The 20,489-nt window shown below is 37.5% G+C and overlaps 1 protein-coding gene across 5 annotated transcripts in view; it reads right to left on the reverse strand.

Annotated features, from left to right (window-relative positions):
- The window catches only part of Rbfox1 (RNA-binding Fox protein 1), a 64,188-nt gene that overhangs the window by 3,412 nt on the left and 40,287 nt on the right, over positions 1-20,489 (reverse strand). For 3 of the 5 annotated variants that reach the window (XM_028304989.1, XM_028304987.1, XM_028304990.1), the window contains 10 exons: positions 11,498-11,776; positions 11,340-11,393; positions 7,719-7,811; positions 6,791-6,845; positions 5,853-5,873; positions 4,677-4,779; positions 3,042-3,102; positions 2,624-2,644; positions 1,015-1,184; positions 119-182 (listed from right to left, as the gene is read on the reverse strand). In XM_028304989.1, coding sequence (XP_028160790.1) covers positions 119-182; positions 1,015-1,184; positions 2,624-2,644; positions 3,042-3,102; positions 4,677-4,779; positions 5,853-5,873; positions 6,791-6,845; positions 7,719-7,811; positions 11,340-11,393; positions 11,498-11,776 — 921 coding nt within the window. The remainder of the gene's footprint in view (positions 1-118; positions 183-1,014; positions 1,185-2,623; positions 2,645-3,041; positions 3,103-4,676; positions 4,780-5,852; positions 5,874-6,790; positions 6,846-7,718; positions 7,812-11,339; positions 11,394-11,497; positions 11,777-20,489) is intronic. The other 2 variants (XM_028304991.1, XM_028304988.1) reach the window with 2 other exon arrangements.

Raw genomic sequence — 20,489 nt, forward strand, 5'->3', positions numbered from 1 at the left:
ACAGGGGAGGTAAACTCATGTAGTGAACTTAGATATACCGAATTTGAAGAAGAAAAAAAATTACCACAAATAAACAATAAGTACAAATCAACAAGAAAAAAATAAAGTGTTTTCTTACCCCATATCCCGTGACTGGGCCGATGCTGTGCCCTAGGTATGGGTCTGCGTATTCTCTGCCATACCTGCCAAAAAACGTTGTTTATTTATAACAGGGTCGATGAATAATGAAAATTCTTCACGTTTCGTTGGGTCTTTACAAGCCCCTGAAAAGTAATTTTAGAAACTTGGCCGGGAAAGTGGCATTTAATTTTTTATTGCATCAAAAACTGTCGTTTTAAATGACAATTTGTTAGGAAATGCCCTATCGACTGTCTGTAATAGAATGCATCTAATTAACTTCGGTAATTTCTATTGAGTTAAAACTGAAATTTGTAGGCAGTATACTATTTAGAATTTGCTTAGTTACTGGATGCCAGCGTTCTCTATTATTTTCCTAAAACTTTGTAGAATAATAATTATCTCAGCATTTGTGGTGTGCAATAAAAATTACTGTTTAATAAATTCATACAAGTATTACTTTAGCTCCTCACTAATTAAGCACGCATTGAGAGTGTCGTGTGAACAATTTGCTTTCGCCCCGATGACGTCTTGAAACCTTACGGAAAACTTGTTTTCACGGAATCCATAAAACAATAGAACTAAAACACATGTTCTATTGTTCGAGTTAGGTATATCAATTTTCCACTTGACATTGGCACAATAGAGATGTTTCTGGGTAAAAAGCAAAAGTGAATTAGTCGGTCCGTATTTTTCACTTTTTTATACTAATGAAAATTGAGAGATAAAGCGCGCCTAAGTTCAATGGAAGCCTGGGACGTCACGCGAACTTCACATAGTGTCAAGGTCTAAGTTTAATCCGATTTTTTATTCGGCGGAATTCTGACAGTTGTTATTTGATTGTCATTATGAAAAAGAAGAAATATAAGACATTAGTTGGATGGAAGCATCACTTACGTCGCTAGAGGCGCGAGCGCGGTGGGAGCGGGCGCGGCGCTGACGGCGGCGGCGGCTGCGCGCGCGGCGGCGCCGTAGTTGGCCGCCGCCGCCGCGGCCGCCGCGTGCTGCGCCGTCGTCAGCGGCGACTTCAGCAGGGGCGCCGCCGCCGCTGCCGCTGCCGCTGCGGCCTGCAAGCGCGACCACGGACATGTTATGCGGCGCATTTAAAATTTACGCTGAACGCGTAGCATTCTTAAAACACCTTTGCTAAAAGGCGAAGTATTTATAACGACTACCCGTGTGCAACGACAGTTATCAGTTCCATCTTTAGTTTCAGTTCTTATTAAACAAAGCTTTAGACGGAGCCTTAACCCGATAGCTGTAGGTGAAGCCGTTATAAGACAGGTTTTGTGTGTAAAATGACCTAACGGCAACATTTGAAGAGTCAATTACATTAATCCCTTAATTTCCTGAACTGTAAACTGAATGAAATTAGTAAATAAATTAAAAGCAAACAATAATCCCTCTGATTTTCATCAAGTTATTTAATATAATACATATGTACACAGCCTAACCATCAAAATAAATAAATACGGCATCGCGTTTCAGTTTCATGAATGAACTCGTGTTTCTTTAAACAACGAACAATGAGCCCACAATCCACGATAGCGTGGTTTGGTTATTCACTGAATGATGCGGGCCCCAGCACTGATGAGTTTGCAGCTCAGTTGATCAATAAAATACATATTATGGATATAATCACGTTTAAAACAGATAGAACGCCTGTAAATGTTATCTTACCATATTCTTGCTTGAGGTGTACTCACCAACCGATGAGATAGAAAGTTTATTTTATAGCAGATTTTATCTGTGTAGCCAGAAATACAGAAGCTAGAACGATGCATAGAATTACGCATTGAAAACTATTTAGGTACACGATAAGGAGCCGGTGTAGACTTTACTTATATTTACATATTAACATGCAGCGTTCCTCGCACACGGTCCTACGATGACATATTTTTCTGCGACAAAATACAAATTCAAACTGGGCGTTTCTGAAATAGCTTTTGCCGCAAAAAAATTGTGGTCTGATGATTTTATGATTCATTGGCATGCACTAATTAGAGAAACAGAAGATCAAAATAATGTAAAACGACACAAACTAAATAAAATAAAATAGAAAAATACTGTTACTATACTACATGGTGATTGTTAGTAAACGTCGAAAGTTGCAATTAAATTTTGTGGGCTCAATGTTCTACTCGGAGCATGATAATAAATTAGCATCAGATCGAGTCAACTCACAGCTTGAGCAAACGCCTAAACTAAATCACCCACCACAATACCAACGAACAAGGATAATAAACTCAACAGTAAGCAAACCGCGCGGTCGCGGGGCGGCCTCGCCAGTGCTCTCCGACTCGTTATCACAAACACAGTGCACCCTGCATTACGGTGGATTACCAACCAATAGGACCATACGAATAAGGAGCAAACAAAATCCCAGCACTCACTTCACGATGAATAATACAACTTATGCTAGCGTGGTGTAAACATGAATCAGGAAGCGAAAGAGATACTGATACAGTCACAATTGAAACCGAGCGCTAGAGGCGAGATGGGTTACCTCTGCTGCCGGCTTCGCGGCCTGCAACAACACACGCACGGTCACCACGGCCCTCCACGTCAATTACCTTCATAGCTCTCATTACTTGCATCATTAATCAAATATACATTGCAAAGACATAAGAAGTTGGTTCTATGAATGAACGAACACCTTTATGTCCAAAGTAAAAAGTATAGGCGGATCACAAGTTTGATACTGTACCTACTCAATGTAGGCGATTTGTATGGTGCATCATACATTTCGCCTACCTTCACATAGCAGGTTGCTTGTATTTCGTGATCTGGTAACCATGAAATAAAGGTGTTCGTTTCTGTACGATGGTTTTCGACTCATTGAATAACGCCTAGGGAAATTTCTTTGATGTGACATTTGTATAAGCAATATAAAAAGATAAAATCATAATAAGTGTAATTTTTACCTGAAGTCTGTAGTTGGAGTCAGCTGTTGCAGCCGCTGCTAAGAATGGGTCGTAATATACACTGGAAGTAAAACGAAGTCACATGTAATTACACAATATTATCTGTACATAAATATAATTATAATCTGTAATAATTTGATTTGAAAATATACGTTGAGTGCCTTAATTACTTAAAGCATTAAAAAAAATCTACTGTAATATGCAAAAGTAACTACAAATACGAACTACTGATTACATTATTTTATTATGCGAGTAAAATCTACTTCTTAAGACGACGTCACAATACTGTAGTGTCAAGAGCAGAAGTAGTTACGCTCTTTTATTACATCTGAATGAGATTAAATGTTTATAAGTCATAGCTTTAACCTAAGGTTTTACCTAAATAATTCTGAAATTAAACAAACAAATCAATTAAATATCTTGAAGAATTGCTAGTTTATATTTTTTATTGAATTCTAATGTCTAAATTCTTCAGAAGTAATTCTGTATTTCTCATGAAACTAGTTTTGCTGCTTGCTTACACTAAGTTTTGGGACATCCCTATTTAAAATAATATTTCTAACAGTTATGCAAAACTATTAAACATCTATAATATTTGCTACGTTATTGTTATGCATTATTAACATGTAAAGCGTTTACTGAGCTTGAGCAAACTAGTTAGGTTTATTGTTAAATGTTAGTTACAGATCAAACAAGTGTGCTAACTAATTACGGGTGTTGGTTGTGCTGATACGTTAATCTAACAAGTGTAAGTATTAAAACTTCATACCGTGTGAATCATACAAGGACGGGGTTCGGATCAGGATTCGGAGGGTGGGAGGAAAGGGGTGAGGTTACTTCGGACCATATTGACAACAATAGCTCGGTCTCCTGTGGTGGTAACAATCAAATATCATGTATTTTATTAAATTGAGTACAAGTCAAATCTGATCGATATGAAAGCAGCTAATTCAAATAATGTGTAACATTGTTTTTATTGGCAAAGATAGACAATGAAAAGGTAGTGGTTTAAATTTTATAAACACTAAAAATCAATAGCACTATTAAATTTAACAAAAATAATAAAATAAGTGCCTTACAATACAGGGTGTTAGGTAAATGGGTATATGAGCCGACACTAGCCCATGTTAACATGGTCATATAAATGGTATGGTGAAGTCAGAAATTTGATATCATCATTGTAATTTTTTTAATTTTCATACAAATCGGATTTTATCAAATTATTTTGTATGAAAATTAAAATAATTAAAATGAAGATATCAAATTTCTGACTTCACCATACCATTTATATGCCTATGTTAACATGGGCTAGTGTCGGCTCATATACCCATTTACCTAACACCCTGTATAAATTGAGCAAAAGTAATGAAATGAATTAATTTAAGAAACTAATGTGAAAGGAACTGGGAGCGCGGGTAGGTCGATGGCGCCTGGCGCGGGCGGGTGGCTAGTGTGGGTACTCACGGTGCATACGCGTGCAACTGCGTCGCGTAGGCGGCGGCGCGGGGCAGGACGTGCGGGAGAGTCACGTGGTTGTGCGGGGGCGGGGGCGGGGGCGCGGCGGGGCGGGGCGCGCGGCGCAGCCCGGCCGCTACATGCAACACACGGGAGAGCTAACATGCGGGGAGGGGGTACCTGCGTCGCTGGGCGGCGCGCGGCGCCAGCACGAGCGGCGGCGCGGGCGCGGCCGCCGGCGCCGCGCCGAGCCAGGGCCACGTCACGCCGGACACCCGCAGCCCTGCGCATACATCGCGCCTCTATACCCTCGCAACTCGGTATCGCCCGTTTAACCCCGATTATTTCAGTATGAACTACACCTAGGGTTGCCAACTATACTGTTTTGAACAGTATTATACTGTTTTTCACTAAATTATACTTTTTACTGTTGAACAAAAATAAAGTATACAAAATACTGTTTTCAGCTAGCATCACTAGTATCCATAGATATTTTTAAAAGTAAATGCCCAACACCACATTTAAGTACGCGTTGTAGAGCTATACTGTTTTTTTTTTTTTTTAATACTGTCTGTTTTCCTTCTCCGACCTCTGATATACTTTATATTTTGAAAGAAAAGTTGGCAACCCTAACTACACCATCGAAACCCTTCATCACCTCTCGTTTACGATGGAGCAATAAATGAATGGTTTTCGATATTTGCTTGCCAGACTGAATATGCAAGTTTGGTTACCATTAATCCACGACTTTAATGTCGATGTCCCCAGTCTATACAGAGTTCAATTCGTTACTGTAAACTGCAGCAAAGAAATGCCACATTCGAAAGGAACGCCGACGCACAACTGCTATTAGGTGTTTTAGTAGTTATAGTCGAAAAGCGAGTAAATACATCGCTCGTACATACGTTATTCACGAAATAAACTATGTTACTCTAAATATGCACTAGGATGCGAATCAAATGACGATGCTGAGCGTTCAGACATAATTCACAAATTAAACAGAATCAGGATCATATGGCCATGCTGCGTTACAGCTTATCTGATCGCGTATTCTTTATTATTGATAAATGTCCACGTTAAATATGCCTGGCCAACACGGTGACCGAGGACCGAGGATGACTCGGTTAAGTTTTACTGCTCTAAAGAAACATGGCCGTCGGGGCAACTTTACCAATGCTGTAAATTCGACAGGTTACATTCATTTCATCGAGCAACAAATCTAATCAACCGCATATTCCCACCACATTAAGTAAAGAAAAATCATGCTCGTATGAATGTTACAATTATTAATGTAAACGCGAAAGCTTTTGATTGAATAAATGATATATCATACATAATTATTTCTTTCTGTCTTACCTTCAGGCCATGGGACGCACACTGAAACAAAATAAATTTGAATAAATTAGAAATGAGCTATAAATTAATCGGCACTTCTAAGGCTAGACACATAAAAGACAAACCTAACACATTCTCAACTACAAAATTGAAATTGACAGTGCAAGACCGAAATAACATTCATTCCAGCAAACGTCAAGATAATTAACAGTAATCATATCTTGTCAATAGCTTAAAGAAGGTGTATAATATGGATCTAGCAAGCCGTCTAATAGTTGGGTGTTTTCGTTCGGACACAGAGATGTCTTCAGGCAAACAGTGAGGCCGGAGACAGCCTAGACATGTCAACTACTGGCGCGTCAGAACCAAACAAAGTGAACCGTAGCGGTGGATGAGTTTAAGAGTAACGAGGTCATGTGATAATAGCTTTTAGTGTAATGTGATATTGAGTGCATAACGCAACTGCGCAAGTTCGCCCGCGTGCCCAGGCGCAGACTGTCTCCGGCTGCTGACAGTGGACTCATTCTCTAAATAGCATTCACCTAGTTGCATTCAGACAACGGATCTAGCCAACATGTAAAGTTACATTGAAGTGGACAACACCGATCTTTATAAATCCAGCTCTCTCACCCAGAGTGGGAACTGATCCGTTTCTAGTCAGTATGACTGGATGGGTTAAAGAGAAAAATCCCAAGATGCATTATATGTCATTACAAGTGTGGGCGGTTAAATTTATTATAAGACATCAGTTAGTGTGAAACTTGCAGTCATAATATTGTAAACTGTGAGGGGAAATCTACTGAGTTAATGTTAGTTTGTAATTTTATAGAATGCGTTAAGCTAATAATGCAAAAGAGAGTTCACAAATGTGTTTTTTATATTATATTTAAATAACTGGTTGGTAGATCATTATCAATGAAATAAAAATAAAATTAGTAAAGGTAATAATTCTCACTCACCGTTGGGTACAGTTGGTGGTTTCTTTGTCTGCACTCTCGCTGTAGCATTATTAACCTGATTTGGAAGTAAACATTATGTCAGAACATGTTTTTAAGTCTAAAAAAACAGATTTGGCTGACTTTCAAATAAAAGAAATTAACTAATTAAAGCAAACAAAACAAAAGTAAACTGAATTATATTTTTACTCTACTTACTAATATGTATTAAATAATATTTTATTTACTTTCAAAAATTTATACTTTGATATTTAAAGTTAACCAACGGGATTCGAACCCATTTTTGCTTTACTTGACATTTATAATAAAAATATACAAGAAAAATAGTTAGTAGTAAGCTATTAATAGTACAGTAAAGTCAGCCAATGTTCGTGTCAAAGGTCTTTGCAAAGTATTGGCAAGAGATTTCAAAATTAGTTTGAATTTCCAGAAATAGCTACAACAATTTAGGTAACTCTATTGCGTAAGACGTTTGACACTGGAAGGTGTTGAAAGGAATGAGGAGGAAAACCATACGGGATTGAATTTTCGAAAATAAAAAAATGAATGTCACAAAGTCATCATTATCATGTTAGTACTTTGTGTGTTTCAGAACAAATAGATATTATAATGGACTAAAATTTGTATTTGTAATCTTACCTCTGCGGCATTGACGGTACGGTTCGTTCTACATTCTCTGTGAGACTCTCTCATTCGATCGGCATATTAAATGACCGTCTAGAGAGTAAAGGGATAAAATAAATAAGGTTTGTTTGTGGATTAGATGTCGGCATACTTAGTGCTAAGGCGCGGCTGGCGCGGCGCGCGGCGGCCGGCGCTAGCGTGACAATACTACAGAGCAGACGAGCGCAGGTTGCGGTGGGCGTGGCGTAGGAGCGGGATGTTATAAGTTACATAGTGCTACGGATGGTATTCATTGAGTCATGCACACCTCTATCTTTCTGCCCTCAACCACGGTGCCGTGAAGACGCTCTCGTGCTCGCTCCGCATCACCACTATTTGCGAATGTTACAAAACCGAATCCCTGCATGCAAGACAGACAAAACATGCATTAAAAACAGCGTCGCTCAAAAAACAACGTGCAACAAAAATTAACATTTATGCATTGCATATTCTTTATTTAAATATTCTAGTGAAAATATTGATAGGATATTATTGATTTGATTACGTTGATACTTTGAGCGTATTCTAGCTGAATGGGTACACATAAGCATTTGGATTACAATAAATTAATATAAAGTCGCTCGACCAAGTGGTCTTTACTAATTGTAGGACAGTTCGTATTGCTGTGTATGTCAGGATCGAGGAATCTCTTCGAAGCTAATTGAAAGACACTACTTGAATCAAAATGACAAGTAAACTTCGTGTGGAATGTTAGCTGCAGTTTGATCTATACAGAAAAGTCACCGATCATGCATCAATCACTAATATGGACTAATCGGAGCGGAGCAACCAACACTGTGGCTGGGAGTCGGTCTCTGACATGTGTTACATGGAGGAAGATACAGAATTCACGGAGCAAAAACACATTTCAACTGAAAACTTCCAATATCTAAATTCGCCATTCAACAACCAACAGCCTATACATATACACGTACTAACTCATTGACACACTAACGGGTAGGTACCTACTGTACTTTATAACATTGTGCAATACTGTACAGTGCCAAAAACTATTAAAAACTTGATACATTGTCGATACAACAATATTAATATCTTGGGAATGCCGCAGGTTTATGTCGTTCGTTATTAACAACTTTACGTGAGTTAAAAAATAAACAAAAGTCAGTATTTAATAATTAAAAGACGTAAAACTGCATACAAATCAAAACACATGATAATAATTTCATTAAATCACTTGTATCAATAGGTCGTGCTAAGACAAATTAACTACTGTCAATACATGGTGATAACCCATAGATACAAAAAGCAGCTAGCACAGCACACATCATAGTGGAAGAGACGAGTTGTGAAAGTGGCAAACAAGTCGCTGATTGTACGAAACGCTTACACTTATAAAAGCAATGACAGCTCTATTATTACCATTCTGAGTGCAAGTAATTATTAGGTAAACAATGATCTGGGCAGAGAGAAAGAGAGGTCAAGAGAGGTAAATTAATAATGAGGTGGAGGGTACTGCGAGCCTCTGCAGCCTCGACGCGCGGGTCGGCGCGGCCGCGGCCCGAGCCCTCCAGGCTCTCATTATTAATGAAAAACATCAAATTCTAACCGATAGACGAAGAAGACACGAGTGACATTTGAAATAAGCCAAACTAAATGATGCACCAGTTACTTCTAGATATAATTTACAATTTTTAAACTTATTAACACATTGTTTAGGTCAGCGGAATGTACATGCTCAAAACTAATGAAAATCATGTTCCCTTGTTAGGAAGCGTATGACTTACAAACCGGTTTTTAAGTAAGTTATAATGGACAGGATATTAATGTATAAGAGAGTCTAACTAAATTGGATTAAGTAGGAACTTCAGAATGATTCGTCATCCAAACTACAAGCACATTGAACAAGAGAGAAAACATATAATTTTGAAAACTTGCACATTATGATCACGGAATATAACCAATTGTAAATTAGTTTTAGGGTCGTATTCTTAAATGATGTTCGAACATCGATTCAAGCATAGACTAAGCGTCTGATCGATTCAATACTGAGATCAATCACAGGCTTGATCTATTCTTGAGAGAAGACTCTACAGGTCTCCCAGTTACATTATGGACCAGAATATTTGTTCGTTGAGTAGTTTGGACGATTACAAATTACAACAATATTATTAGTCATGAATAATAGAGCTGTCCTGAAAAAATATGACTTAGGAAATCAGCTGTTATAGTGACGATGCATCATTCTCTAATACTGCATATCCCAATGTGAGGCATTGAAGAAAAAATAATTCGGAGCTATTATTCCAAAAGAGTAAAAATACTTGTTGACATGAGCGAGCATGGACTACTTCAGGGGCGGTCACCAAACGGACACAAGGAAAGCAGTAACACGAAAAAGCGTTCAATCCAATCAATTATAAAATGGTTTCGTAAAATTTTCACAAATTTATGGGAAATTGTCATTTACAGTGAGTTGTTTTTTGAGTATCATTATTAAAATTATGTTCAGATTAACAGCTGCTCCTGTGACTTACTTTTTAAATTGTATTTTTAAGCAAGACAGATTACAGAGTCAATAACATAAAAGTAAATTGATATAAAAGTATGTCACAGTCATTTTTAGAGAAATCATAGATCAGATTTGTAAAATCAGAATAATAGACTTTTAATTATTTATTATTCAATGATAATATACAATGCAATTAGAGATACTGCACCAAACATTAAAACCAAGAATACGCTATGAAAATAGTCTTGTTTAAAACATGATTAATAAATTAAATTATTATTTTAATACTAAGCCCATTTGCCTTTAGATCTGTTAAGCTATTAATTAACAAATCACATGAATTGAAAGAGAAGAGAAAATTTCATTGTATAGGGTCATTTACTTATTGTTATTTTAGTTTGGGCAGAAATACTAATTACTAGTGTTAGTTAGATTTCTTAGCTACTGCAGTGTATAAAAATATTCTTTAAAATTGGCAAATTCTCGTATTGATCTTAAAATAAAAGTTTGAATTGTATTACGTTGAAATATTTAAATTAAAGCAATAGCTATGAATATCAAACTTATAAATAATCACAGGAATATTTAATGACAATTATTTCCATAATGTACGCATTCTTTAGGACTGATGAGTAACGTAGAGACAACAACAATGCGTCTTACTCGCACTTGTAGGAGGGAGTGAGGGTCATTATTGTGTAGTTCTATGTCACCAGCAGTTGGCTTCAAATTTGTAAATTATTTACTAAGTAAACATTTCCAAATGCACTATATTTTACGATAAAATGTTTCACAGTCTATGAAAATTTAGTAATTAATTATTCCTGTAATTGCAACAATATGTAGAGTGTAAGGGACAGGTTGGTAAAAACTAAAATAGCAAATCCAGACTATGCGTAAACCACTGGAATTTCATCCCATATTTTTTATACTACGATATTTCATTTAATACTTCATTTACAAAGTGTATGTTCAGCGAAAATACATCCCAAAATCCTTAAAAAAGTCTATTTTGAGCACTGAAACGGGCACAAAAGAGATGTTATTACATTAAGGAAAGAAAAACCTGAATACAAAATGTTTGTTTTCATTTCCGGGAAAGACTTGGTATTAAGTTCGGGACAATGATCTGGGTTCACTTTTCAAGGTTTTGCCAAGCTGTTCTTTACACTCTGTAAGTATTTCGAAATTGTCAACTAAGCAATAATCATAAAAGGGTTCTTCATAAATAATTCATGTAAACGAAAAAGGTACATTTCGTTGTACGTTACATTGAGAAAAAATCTTTATAGTTTATTGCTTTGCTGATTTTTCAATAATACAGTATATAAAGTGATAATAAAAAGTAGCCACAATGAAATCCACCCATGGAATGGATTTCAGGGAGCCACTTTATTTATGGGCCTATAAAATGCTTACCTTTGAGCCTCTTTCATTGAAGATTATTTCTACATCAAGTATCGTGCCATATTGCTGAAATATAAAACGTCAAATTAAATTTGCGGCCGCCACATCGTCTAATAACAACATCGATCAATCATGCCGTGCTTGAATAAAAAAACTAAGTGTCTACGTACCCCAAACATGTTTCTGAGATCGGGGTCTCTAAATCGGAAGGGGATGTTGGAGACGTGCAATCGCTTCGGTTGTGAGGCTTGTGAGACAGGGACGAGTGTTTTGTCCGGCGTGGCGGCGGCGGCGGCGTTGGCGCCGGCGGCGACGGCAGCGCTGACGGCGGCGGCGGCTGCGTGCGCGGCCGCGGCTTGCTGTGCGACCACCGCGGCGGCCTGTTGCGCGGCTACGGCCGCTGACACGCTCACGGGTGTATTTTCCTCATTCGACTCTCCCTCGCTTTGCTGTAAATATTTAACGTTAACCCTTAATTGCCGAAACAAACGTTTGAGCAAATCACTTTGGCAAACATTCCAACCGCAGTCCTGTGGTTGATTTATTGCCCAGAACAGAGTAAAGCATTTATTGATGGCCAATAAATATCCCTGGTATGACAGGCCGTTCCGTTTGCAAAATATTGTTTATCATTCAATTGAAAATCCTTACTCACTAATCTTATGCAAAGTTGTGTAGTCCGCCGGTCATTAATCTTTATTATGATTGTACGATTAAAAACATGACTAAAAAACTAAATAAATTAAGTCCAAGTACAGTATGATTAGGATTTGTAACACGAATAAACAGACGGCGGATACGGCCTTTTTGGTAGAGGTATCTAATAATAATAATAATAATAATAATAATAACTTTATTTATTTCTCTCTTTACAAAATACATAAAGTCACAATTTGTAACGGGTAATTATAACAACAAGGAACAAAAATAAGTATTTCGTAGAGACTGGTGTCCGTACTAGGATACCCTGTGCTACAGCACACCAGGCCTCCACCACCGGCTAATCGATACTGCGTGGTTGTGTTAATCTATTTAAGGTAAGTATTTTATATTAGAAACAAACTAAAAATAAAATAAATAAAAAATGGAATGATAACATGTGATTTACACAAATAGGCAAAATAAATGATAAGTGATAAGAAGTACTATTTCAAAAATTTAAACTTTAACTTTAAAAGCAATCTTTCTTTCTAATCTTTTGTGTAAGTGTGTGTGTGTATGTGCGTGCGTGTGTGTGTGTGTGTGTGTGTGTGTGTGTGTGTGTGAGTGCGTGCGTGTGTGTGTGTGTGGGTGTGTGTTATGTGTTAGTTATTGTATTGTTTTAATAAAAGCCTCACTTTCTTCGTAATTTTTAGATATTAACCATTCGGTTAGAAGTTTCTTGCATTCTACTTTTGTTAGTGGATATATATTAAGTAAACGATTAATTTTGTTATATAGATATGGTCCCAAAAAGCAAAAGAATTTTTTGGCAAAAGTTGTTCTAAACCCTTTAAGAGTACATACAATATCTTTACGTCTAATTAGTTGTGTCCTGGGGTCATAAGATGTTTTTGAGTGTTGTTTTAATATTATTTGGAGTATGAATAGCTGTCGGATTGAGAGTACACTCCACTCCCTATATAGGTCATTTGTTGGATGAAGGTAGTGTTTGAAGGTCGCTACTTTAAGAATGGCTCTTTGGGCAACTTCTAGGGATTTTAGGTCCGTTTTGGCTGCGCCACCCCAGCTAGAGATACAATAAACAAACACTGATTGACATAGAGCATAATATACTGAACGAATTATCTCAAAATCGGCGAAGTGGCGGAGTATTTTAAAAACATATGTGAGTTTGTATGCTTTCGAAGAAAGCTGTTCCAGGTGGCAGCGAAAATTAAGATGTTGGTCAATGATAACACCTAAGTATTTGATATTCGTAGCACTTTTAAGATTATTACAGTTACATGTAGAGGTGTCAATACAAGTATGTGCTGTAAGAGCCAGATTTTTATCCACTGGAAGAGCCGCTTTGCGGATGCCGAATGTTATATATTTAGTTTTGTCTGTATTAATTGTCAGTAAATTGCCTTTTAGCCATTTAAGAACTTCATTTAGACCCGATTGCGCTGCAATAAAAGTATCCCTCCAAGTATCACCCTTGAAAATCAGTGATGTGTCGTCCGCAAAAGATAGGATGTTACCATTAGTTAACTTCATCGAACACAAGTCGTTTATGTAAATTAGAAACAAGGTAGGGCCCAATATACTCCCTTGAGGGATGCCAAAACTCACTGTTTCCTCGTCACTGGTGAAGTCTCCAATACGAACACACTGTTTTCTTCCAGTGAGGTAGCTTTTAAACAGATTTAATTGAATATTTCTGATACCCATACTTTCCAGCTTTTCTATCAGAAGTGGAACCGAGACTGTGTCGAATGCCTTAGCTAAATCTAAAAATATAGCAAGACACTTTCTCCCACCGTCCAAACCCCGAACAATACAATCAGTGAGCTCGTGAACGGCTTCATCAGTGGATTTTCCTGCACGAAAACCATATTGTCTATCTGATAGAAGTCCGTTCGACTCAAGATAGTTGGTAAGCCTCTTATTGATCATACGTTCTATAATCTTAGATAAGGATGTAAGGATAGAGATTGGACGATAGTTTGAGACATTGTCCTTTTCGCCACCTTTAAAAATCGGACGGAGAATACTTTTCTTGAAAGCGTTAGGAAAAGTGCCAGACAAAAAACAGGCATTGCACAAGTAGGTGATCGGAGGAACAAGAATATCTCTGTGTGTCTTGAGTATATCTGCCGATATACCATCCCAGCCAATAGCACTATTTGATTTCAGTGAGAGAATGGTTTTTTCAACTTCCTCATAGTCCGTTTCCAATAAAACAAATGAATTTTTGGCCTTTGTGCTTATTACTGGTGAGCTATAGTTATTTTTTAAGATTTTATCAGCTAGTTTAGCACCAATGCCAACAAAAAAATCATTCACGTAGTCAACGGATGCTTGTGGTGTTGGACATTGCGACAGTAGGTCATTAGCTTCAACTTTACTTTTTTGTAGATTTGTTGCCTTTTTTACTAATTCCCAGATTTTTTTATTGTTACCTCCAGCCTTTTTGAGTTCGTCTGTTTGATACTGCTTTTTAATTTTTTTCAATAAATCATTACAGTAATTTCTATACCTACGGTATGTCAACTTTAAAATTTCGTCGTTTGGTGTTAGTTTTAGTTGTTTGTGCATTTTATCCCGATTTCTCATACATTTAAGAATACCCGGAGTTATCCAAGGCTTTACCACTACCCTTCTATGTGCTACTCGGTGTGTTTTTGTGTTTTTTTTCAATAAATCTGAAAGAGTCCCCACCAGAAAGTTTGCGGCATCCTCAACATTTTCGATTTCATAAATATGACTTAAGTCAGCTTCCGATAGGGACTGTTTAAGGCCAATATGATCAATTTTAGTTATAGTCTTATAAGATTTAGATTTAGTTTGTTTTAATTGAAGGCTAAGGGCTACAGCTTCGTGGTCGGTAAGGCAAGTCTGGACAATAAATGACATCGCAGGCTGTTTTGTTTTGAGAAACAAATGGTCTATACAAGAATTTGATCTAGTTGGTGTTGTGAAAGTAGGGAGTAGTTCATGCGATGCTAACAAATGTAAGTATTGCTCTCCTTGTTGATTTATACCATTTGGGGAAATATCAATATTTATATCACCTGTGATTATTATATTTTTGTACGATTTTACTTCGTTTAAAAGTTTGTTTAGGGAATATAGGAATTTAGTTGAGTCATGCTTAAAGCAGTGGGGGCGATAAATGCCTATCACCACAGTGTGCAATCCAAGCTTAATAGTTAGGCAGTTAGCTTCAGAGAATGATGGTTCTTCTATTTTGCATGATAAGTTGTCTTTTACGTAGATTAGAACTCCATCATTCTGATTAAATGTTTGCTTAGTAACGTGTGTCGAGTATGATTCAAGTGGAGGGATGTTACCAGAACAAGAGAGCCAACATTCGGTTAGTATAATTAAGTCGAAGTTTATATTTATCCTATTTAAAAGGACAGTAAGTCCATCGTAATTACGTTTAATGCTGCGTATGTTTTGGCATAATATATTGGTATAATTATTTGTTTGTTCTATTACGGTCCGCATTTCTTCAGGTTCACAAATTTTGAATTCAGCTGGTTTGATATTGTCCAAATTGACAAGTAACTCATTTAAATTAGCGCCTTTTAAATATAATAATCAGTGGGTGGACCATAATTGATTGCGACAGTTTTTTATTATTATTTATATTGTGATCGATAGGTCTACATAATGTTCTATAGTACTCTATTACCGTGGTTATTGATTTATAATTGCATATAATGTTACTATAATAATATTTATTCTGATATTTTAATATTTTTTTAATGGGATTGATATATTGATGCTCGTTATGATTGCTAAATGATTGAGATAATAAAATAATAGTGAGAGCTTTGGATGTGTTGCTTGTGTGTGTGTAAGTGTGTGTGTAAAAGTGATAAGATTTGTTCAAAACAATTGCGTACCTTATATTAGAAAATATTTTTTTTAAAACTATTATTAATAAAAAACAATAAATATCCTAAGTCTAGTCATTTCTGGTTCTTCAAATCGGAGAGCTGTCCTTCGTTCTTCACCAAGATGTATGGGTCACCGTCTTTGCGCCGCAGGTAAACNATATTCATTTTAAAATCAAAGTGAGCAGTGCATTCAAAAGTTTTAGCACTTTAAATCTAGTTCAATGTAAATAAACGATTTTTATGATAGTAAGAGCAGTTACATTGCAATTTTATTTTAAGTGGAATCCGAGATTGCAACTTCGACGGCAAAACTTCTGTTCCTTCAACTTAAGAATTTATTCCTTTTGAATAAAGCAGATAAGTCACGATTAGGTACCTATAAAATTTCGATATTCTCCCTAGATAAAATTCAATATAAAGTAAAAAGATACAATGAACCCAGATACAACTAACCCACATAAGTTGTATACCTGCAGTGTAAAGTCGATTTTTAAAGGTGGGATTTCCATCTTAGGCAATTCGGGTTTTTTTAAGTTACATAAAACTTTAAACGAGAGATGACTTAATGCCAGAAAATTTTTATAACAGTGTGAAAGTGTAAAGTCAATACTTACAGCAGCCAGTAAGAAGTCAAAGTTGCAGACAGTCAAGTCTTTCAGCTTCGTGAAGTCTCCAGCTAGCAGTAAATGTAGCCATGACTCTTCCACGTGCCTCTGTGTGAAGGCAGCGGCTGTTCTACTGCCGGAATGGAAAGGCGTCGAATCGAGGAGGGCATCATCGTCATCTACGCATCCTGGGTGAACAAAATATGGTTTTAAGACCATCTAAACCGGATTATTCAGGACTAAGTTAGTCTAGGTTGGATTTTTTGGACGAAGAGAGCTTCACAGGAGTTGCAGCAGCTAGAACGATAGGTGGGAATAAAGAACGAAGCACTTATCAACTCGAGGCGGTCAGATTCTTTGTATGATACTTTGTACTGCATCCACGCCGTAACGAAACGCTTCGCGGCGAAAGGCGATAGGTCTTATAGGCCTTTTCCAGGTTGATAAGTATGGTACCTTACAAAAGACAATATTGCAGACAACATCTTCAATGTATCTTTGTAAAATGACATAGTGATAATAGAAATGCCTACCATATTATATTGTAATGTCATCGATAACCTTACTGAACCATTCAACCAATGTTATAATAGTGTATGGATTTAGCAGGAACTTGACGTCATTCGCCGAGCTCTATACATCTGTATTATTTTTGGCACAAAGGCCTATTCTAACTTAATACTCATCAGTATCATGAATAATCACGTAATCAGTTTCATCGGCGTCGTGTAGGAAACTCGCAAATTGCAAAGCGGCTAAGTCCGAGTGTGCGTCCCTTAGTGCAGCTTGGACTCGCACATAGCGCCTCCTTGCTATGAGTGCTAAAAAGAACTTAACTGCATCTTCATCTAGGTTCTTGTGAATCAAATGTATCAGTTTCATCAGCATCGTGCAGGAAGCTTGCGAAGTGCAACGCGGCCAATTTCGAATGTACGTCCCTGAATGCAGCTTGCATTCCCCTATCACGCCTCCTAGCTAAGAGTACTAAAATGAACTTTGATGCATCCTCATAAAGAACAACTTACCTGGTTCCTGTGCATCCGACGTATCCGTATCATCCGCCTCGTGTAGGAAGCTCGCAAAGTGTAAGGCAGCTAAGTCCGAATGTGCGTCCCTTAGTGCAGCTTGGACCCGCACATAGCGCCTCCTAGCTAAGAGTACTAAAATGAGCTTTATTGCATCCTCACAATAACCAACTTACCTGGTTCTTGAGCATCCGACGTATCCGTATCATCCGCGTTGTGTAGGAAGCTCGCAAAGTGTAAAGCAGCTAAGTCCGAATGTGCGTCCCTTAGTGCAGCTTGGACCCGCACATAGCGCCTCCTAGCTAAGAGTACTAAAATGAGCTTTATTGCATCCTCACAATAACCAACTTACCTGGTTCTTGAGCATCCGATGTATCCGTATCATCCGCCTCGTGTAGGAAGCTTGCAAAATGCAAAGCAGCTAAGTCCGAGTGTGCGTCCCTTAGCGCAGCTTGGACTCGCACATAGCGCCTCCTGGCTCGTGCCCCCGCGCCCCCCGCGGCCCACCGCCACGTACATCTTCCTGATACTACGCTCTCCGATATCAGCGACTCTAAAAGACAAAAGTCGTTTATTTTTTTGCAATTGTTATACCTTTAAACTAAGCGCAGACCACCGATTTTTAGTTGGCCGATAGTTGGGCCCGATTTTAATTTGTACGAAGAATCTGCCAAATCAAATCGGTGTAATGTGCGCACTTCCATACATGATCATACTGATCAACTGCCCGACTAAACTATCGGCCGACGAAAAATCGATGGTCTGCGCCTAGGCTTAAAATGCGCATGTAATGTACGAAGCAAACTCCATTATTGGAGTGTTGATTGATGCCAAAAAAATGGTTTTAAAATTTTCATTCCGTACAAACAAGTGTCATGAAATAAACAAAGTTCGTCTAGAAATCGTTTCGATAAATAAAACCAACATCGCACACAACGAGAAATACAAAAACATTGGCATATCCGGTATGGCAGCTAAATTGCATTTAGCTAGGAAAAGTTATCGGGCAGTTGTAGTTGGACTCGTCGGTTTTGATTAATAGTTTTCATAAAACACAACAGTTACAATCAGGTCACGGGTTTTACAAAGTTTGGTTTGTGTGGAGAACTGATTTGAAATGCTTAGGACCAAATAGGATTAAAGGTTTCCCCTTTAAGGCATAAATTAGAATTTCATCTGAAATTGAGTATATTGCCAGGCACAAAACGTGGTATAAGAAGAATTATCTACAATTGCGATTTCGCAAGAAATTGAGTTCAGTTCAGTCTCAAACTAATTAAGAAGCTTACTGGAATAATGAGACTAGACTGTGGAATCTCAAAATCGTGATTACGTCTTAAAATAGAAATATGCTTACTTTATTCAATCAATAAACAAAAACAAACTCTCTCTAATCAGTAACTTACTCATCATATGTTTGGCCGCACAAAGCGTCGAGAAGTTGAAGTTGGCATCCTTCAGGGTTATAACTGCGTCACTGTTGCTCGTAGGCATCAGCAGTTCCAGTAATTCCAACTCCGTCAGACCGAACTCCGAACAAGTTATGTAACCTACAATGTAAGTCAGTTCTAAATCAACCAAGATTTACATAGCGCTTTAATATCAGCCAGACCATTTGGAGCCCTACGAATATGATAAGTTTGTCTAATCTGTCAAATCACATCTTAGAATGCAGTATTAGAATAGAAAGTTTATTTGAACTATTTGATATTCGTAGGTACTCTCTTAGTTACCTAGCTTACTAAGAAATATTCAGTTAAAAAGACGTCTCCGAATTAATTGAGTTTAAAAACATCAGTCAAGCATCGCTTTTTGTATTAAATGAGATCGTCGTGTTCTAAGAATTCTTTATGGAATTAAGCTTTTCAAATTGTTTTATCTTTTTCATAATGTACAGTCGCAGAATGAAAAGGTTCGTCACCTTAGTGTCGGTTTTCGCTTGCACTAGGTACTGTAAGAGTCAAACCTGCCAACATAACAGTGCAANATATACAATGTGTTTGGTCACGTTTGGGACAAACTTTAGGGATCGGCATTAAGCTAAACTCTTAATAATGATGAAAAAATCCCCCGACGCTACCAATGAGGGAAAATTACGAATTTTAGGAGGAATTTTTTTGAAATTAAACTAAGAATGTATTAACTAAGAATTGTAGGTATGGCCAAACACACTGTGAAATAGTTATATCGCTTATTTTGGTTTAGCGTAAGATTAAAACAATAATAAGTCCAAAAAATGTATACTTAACTTATTTTAGTTTTCAATGTCACTCGAAGGTTCTTTCAGTAGCTATTATGTAATTAATTGTGTTTATACATAGACATGTACATCTCCAAAACATCTTATCGGCACGGTAGTCACTTGCGAACTATCAAGAGATAATTTTCTGTGAAATCCCGGGCGCGCGAGATATTCCTGCTACATCAAAGGGGATAACTCGGGAACTCGGAGCCATAGTCGCAACAGATGAGAAATACTATTAGGTACAAGGCAAATAATTTTGTGTAGTTTGCAGAATTAATAAGTCAAGACATGACAAAGACGGTGTTTATGACCCTAAACATACCTACTAATTGTAGAGAGTTGGTAAAATCCCGCAGAATTGCTAAAATCAAGTGGTAGTGGGCGAAGCACATAGCTCGTAGAGCAGATGGCCGTTGGGACAGAAAAGAGACGTTGGGCCAGAAGACGTAGCATGGGCAGGTGAAGGTCACGGGAAGAATCTGGATGCAGACAGCGTAAGACTGGCCATTTTGAAAATCTTGGGGAAGGCCTCATTTGGATGAAACGAAAGAACGAACGATTTAAAAACCACTTGGGTAATTGCATAAAAAATAGCAAAAAAAATTGATGTGCTGTTTGAAGAATTTGCTTTGCTCATCTATTTTGCCTACGCCAGCGTCTTCAAATTTATCGTCGTCGGCCATTTTGGAGGTTTTTAGTGCTCAAAATGGAGGTGCATTTCCTTTGTTACTGTAGCA

Source organism: Ostrinia furnacalis, unplaced genomic scaffold, assembly GCF_004193835.3.
Source record: "Ostrinia furnacalis isolate ACB-3 unplaced genomic scaffold, ASM419383v2 OfSCF1632, whole genome shotgun sequence".
Lineage (NCBI taxonomy): Eukaryota > Metazoa > Arthropoda > Insecta > Lepidoptera > Crambidae > Ostrinia > Ostrinia furnacalis.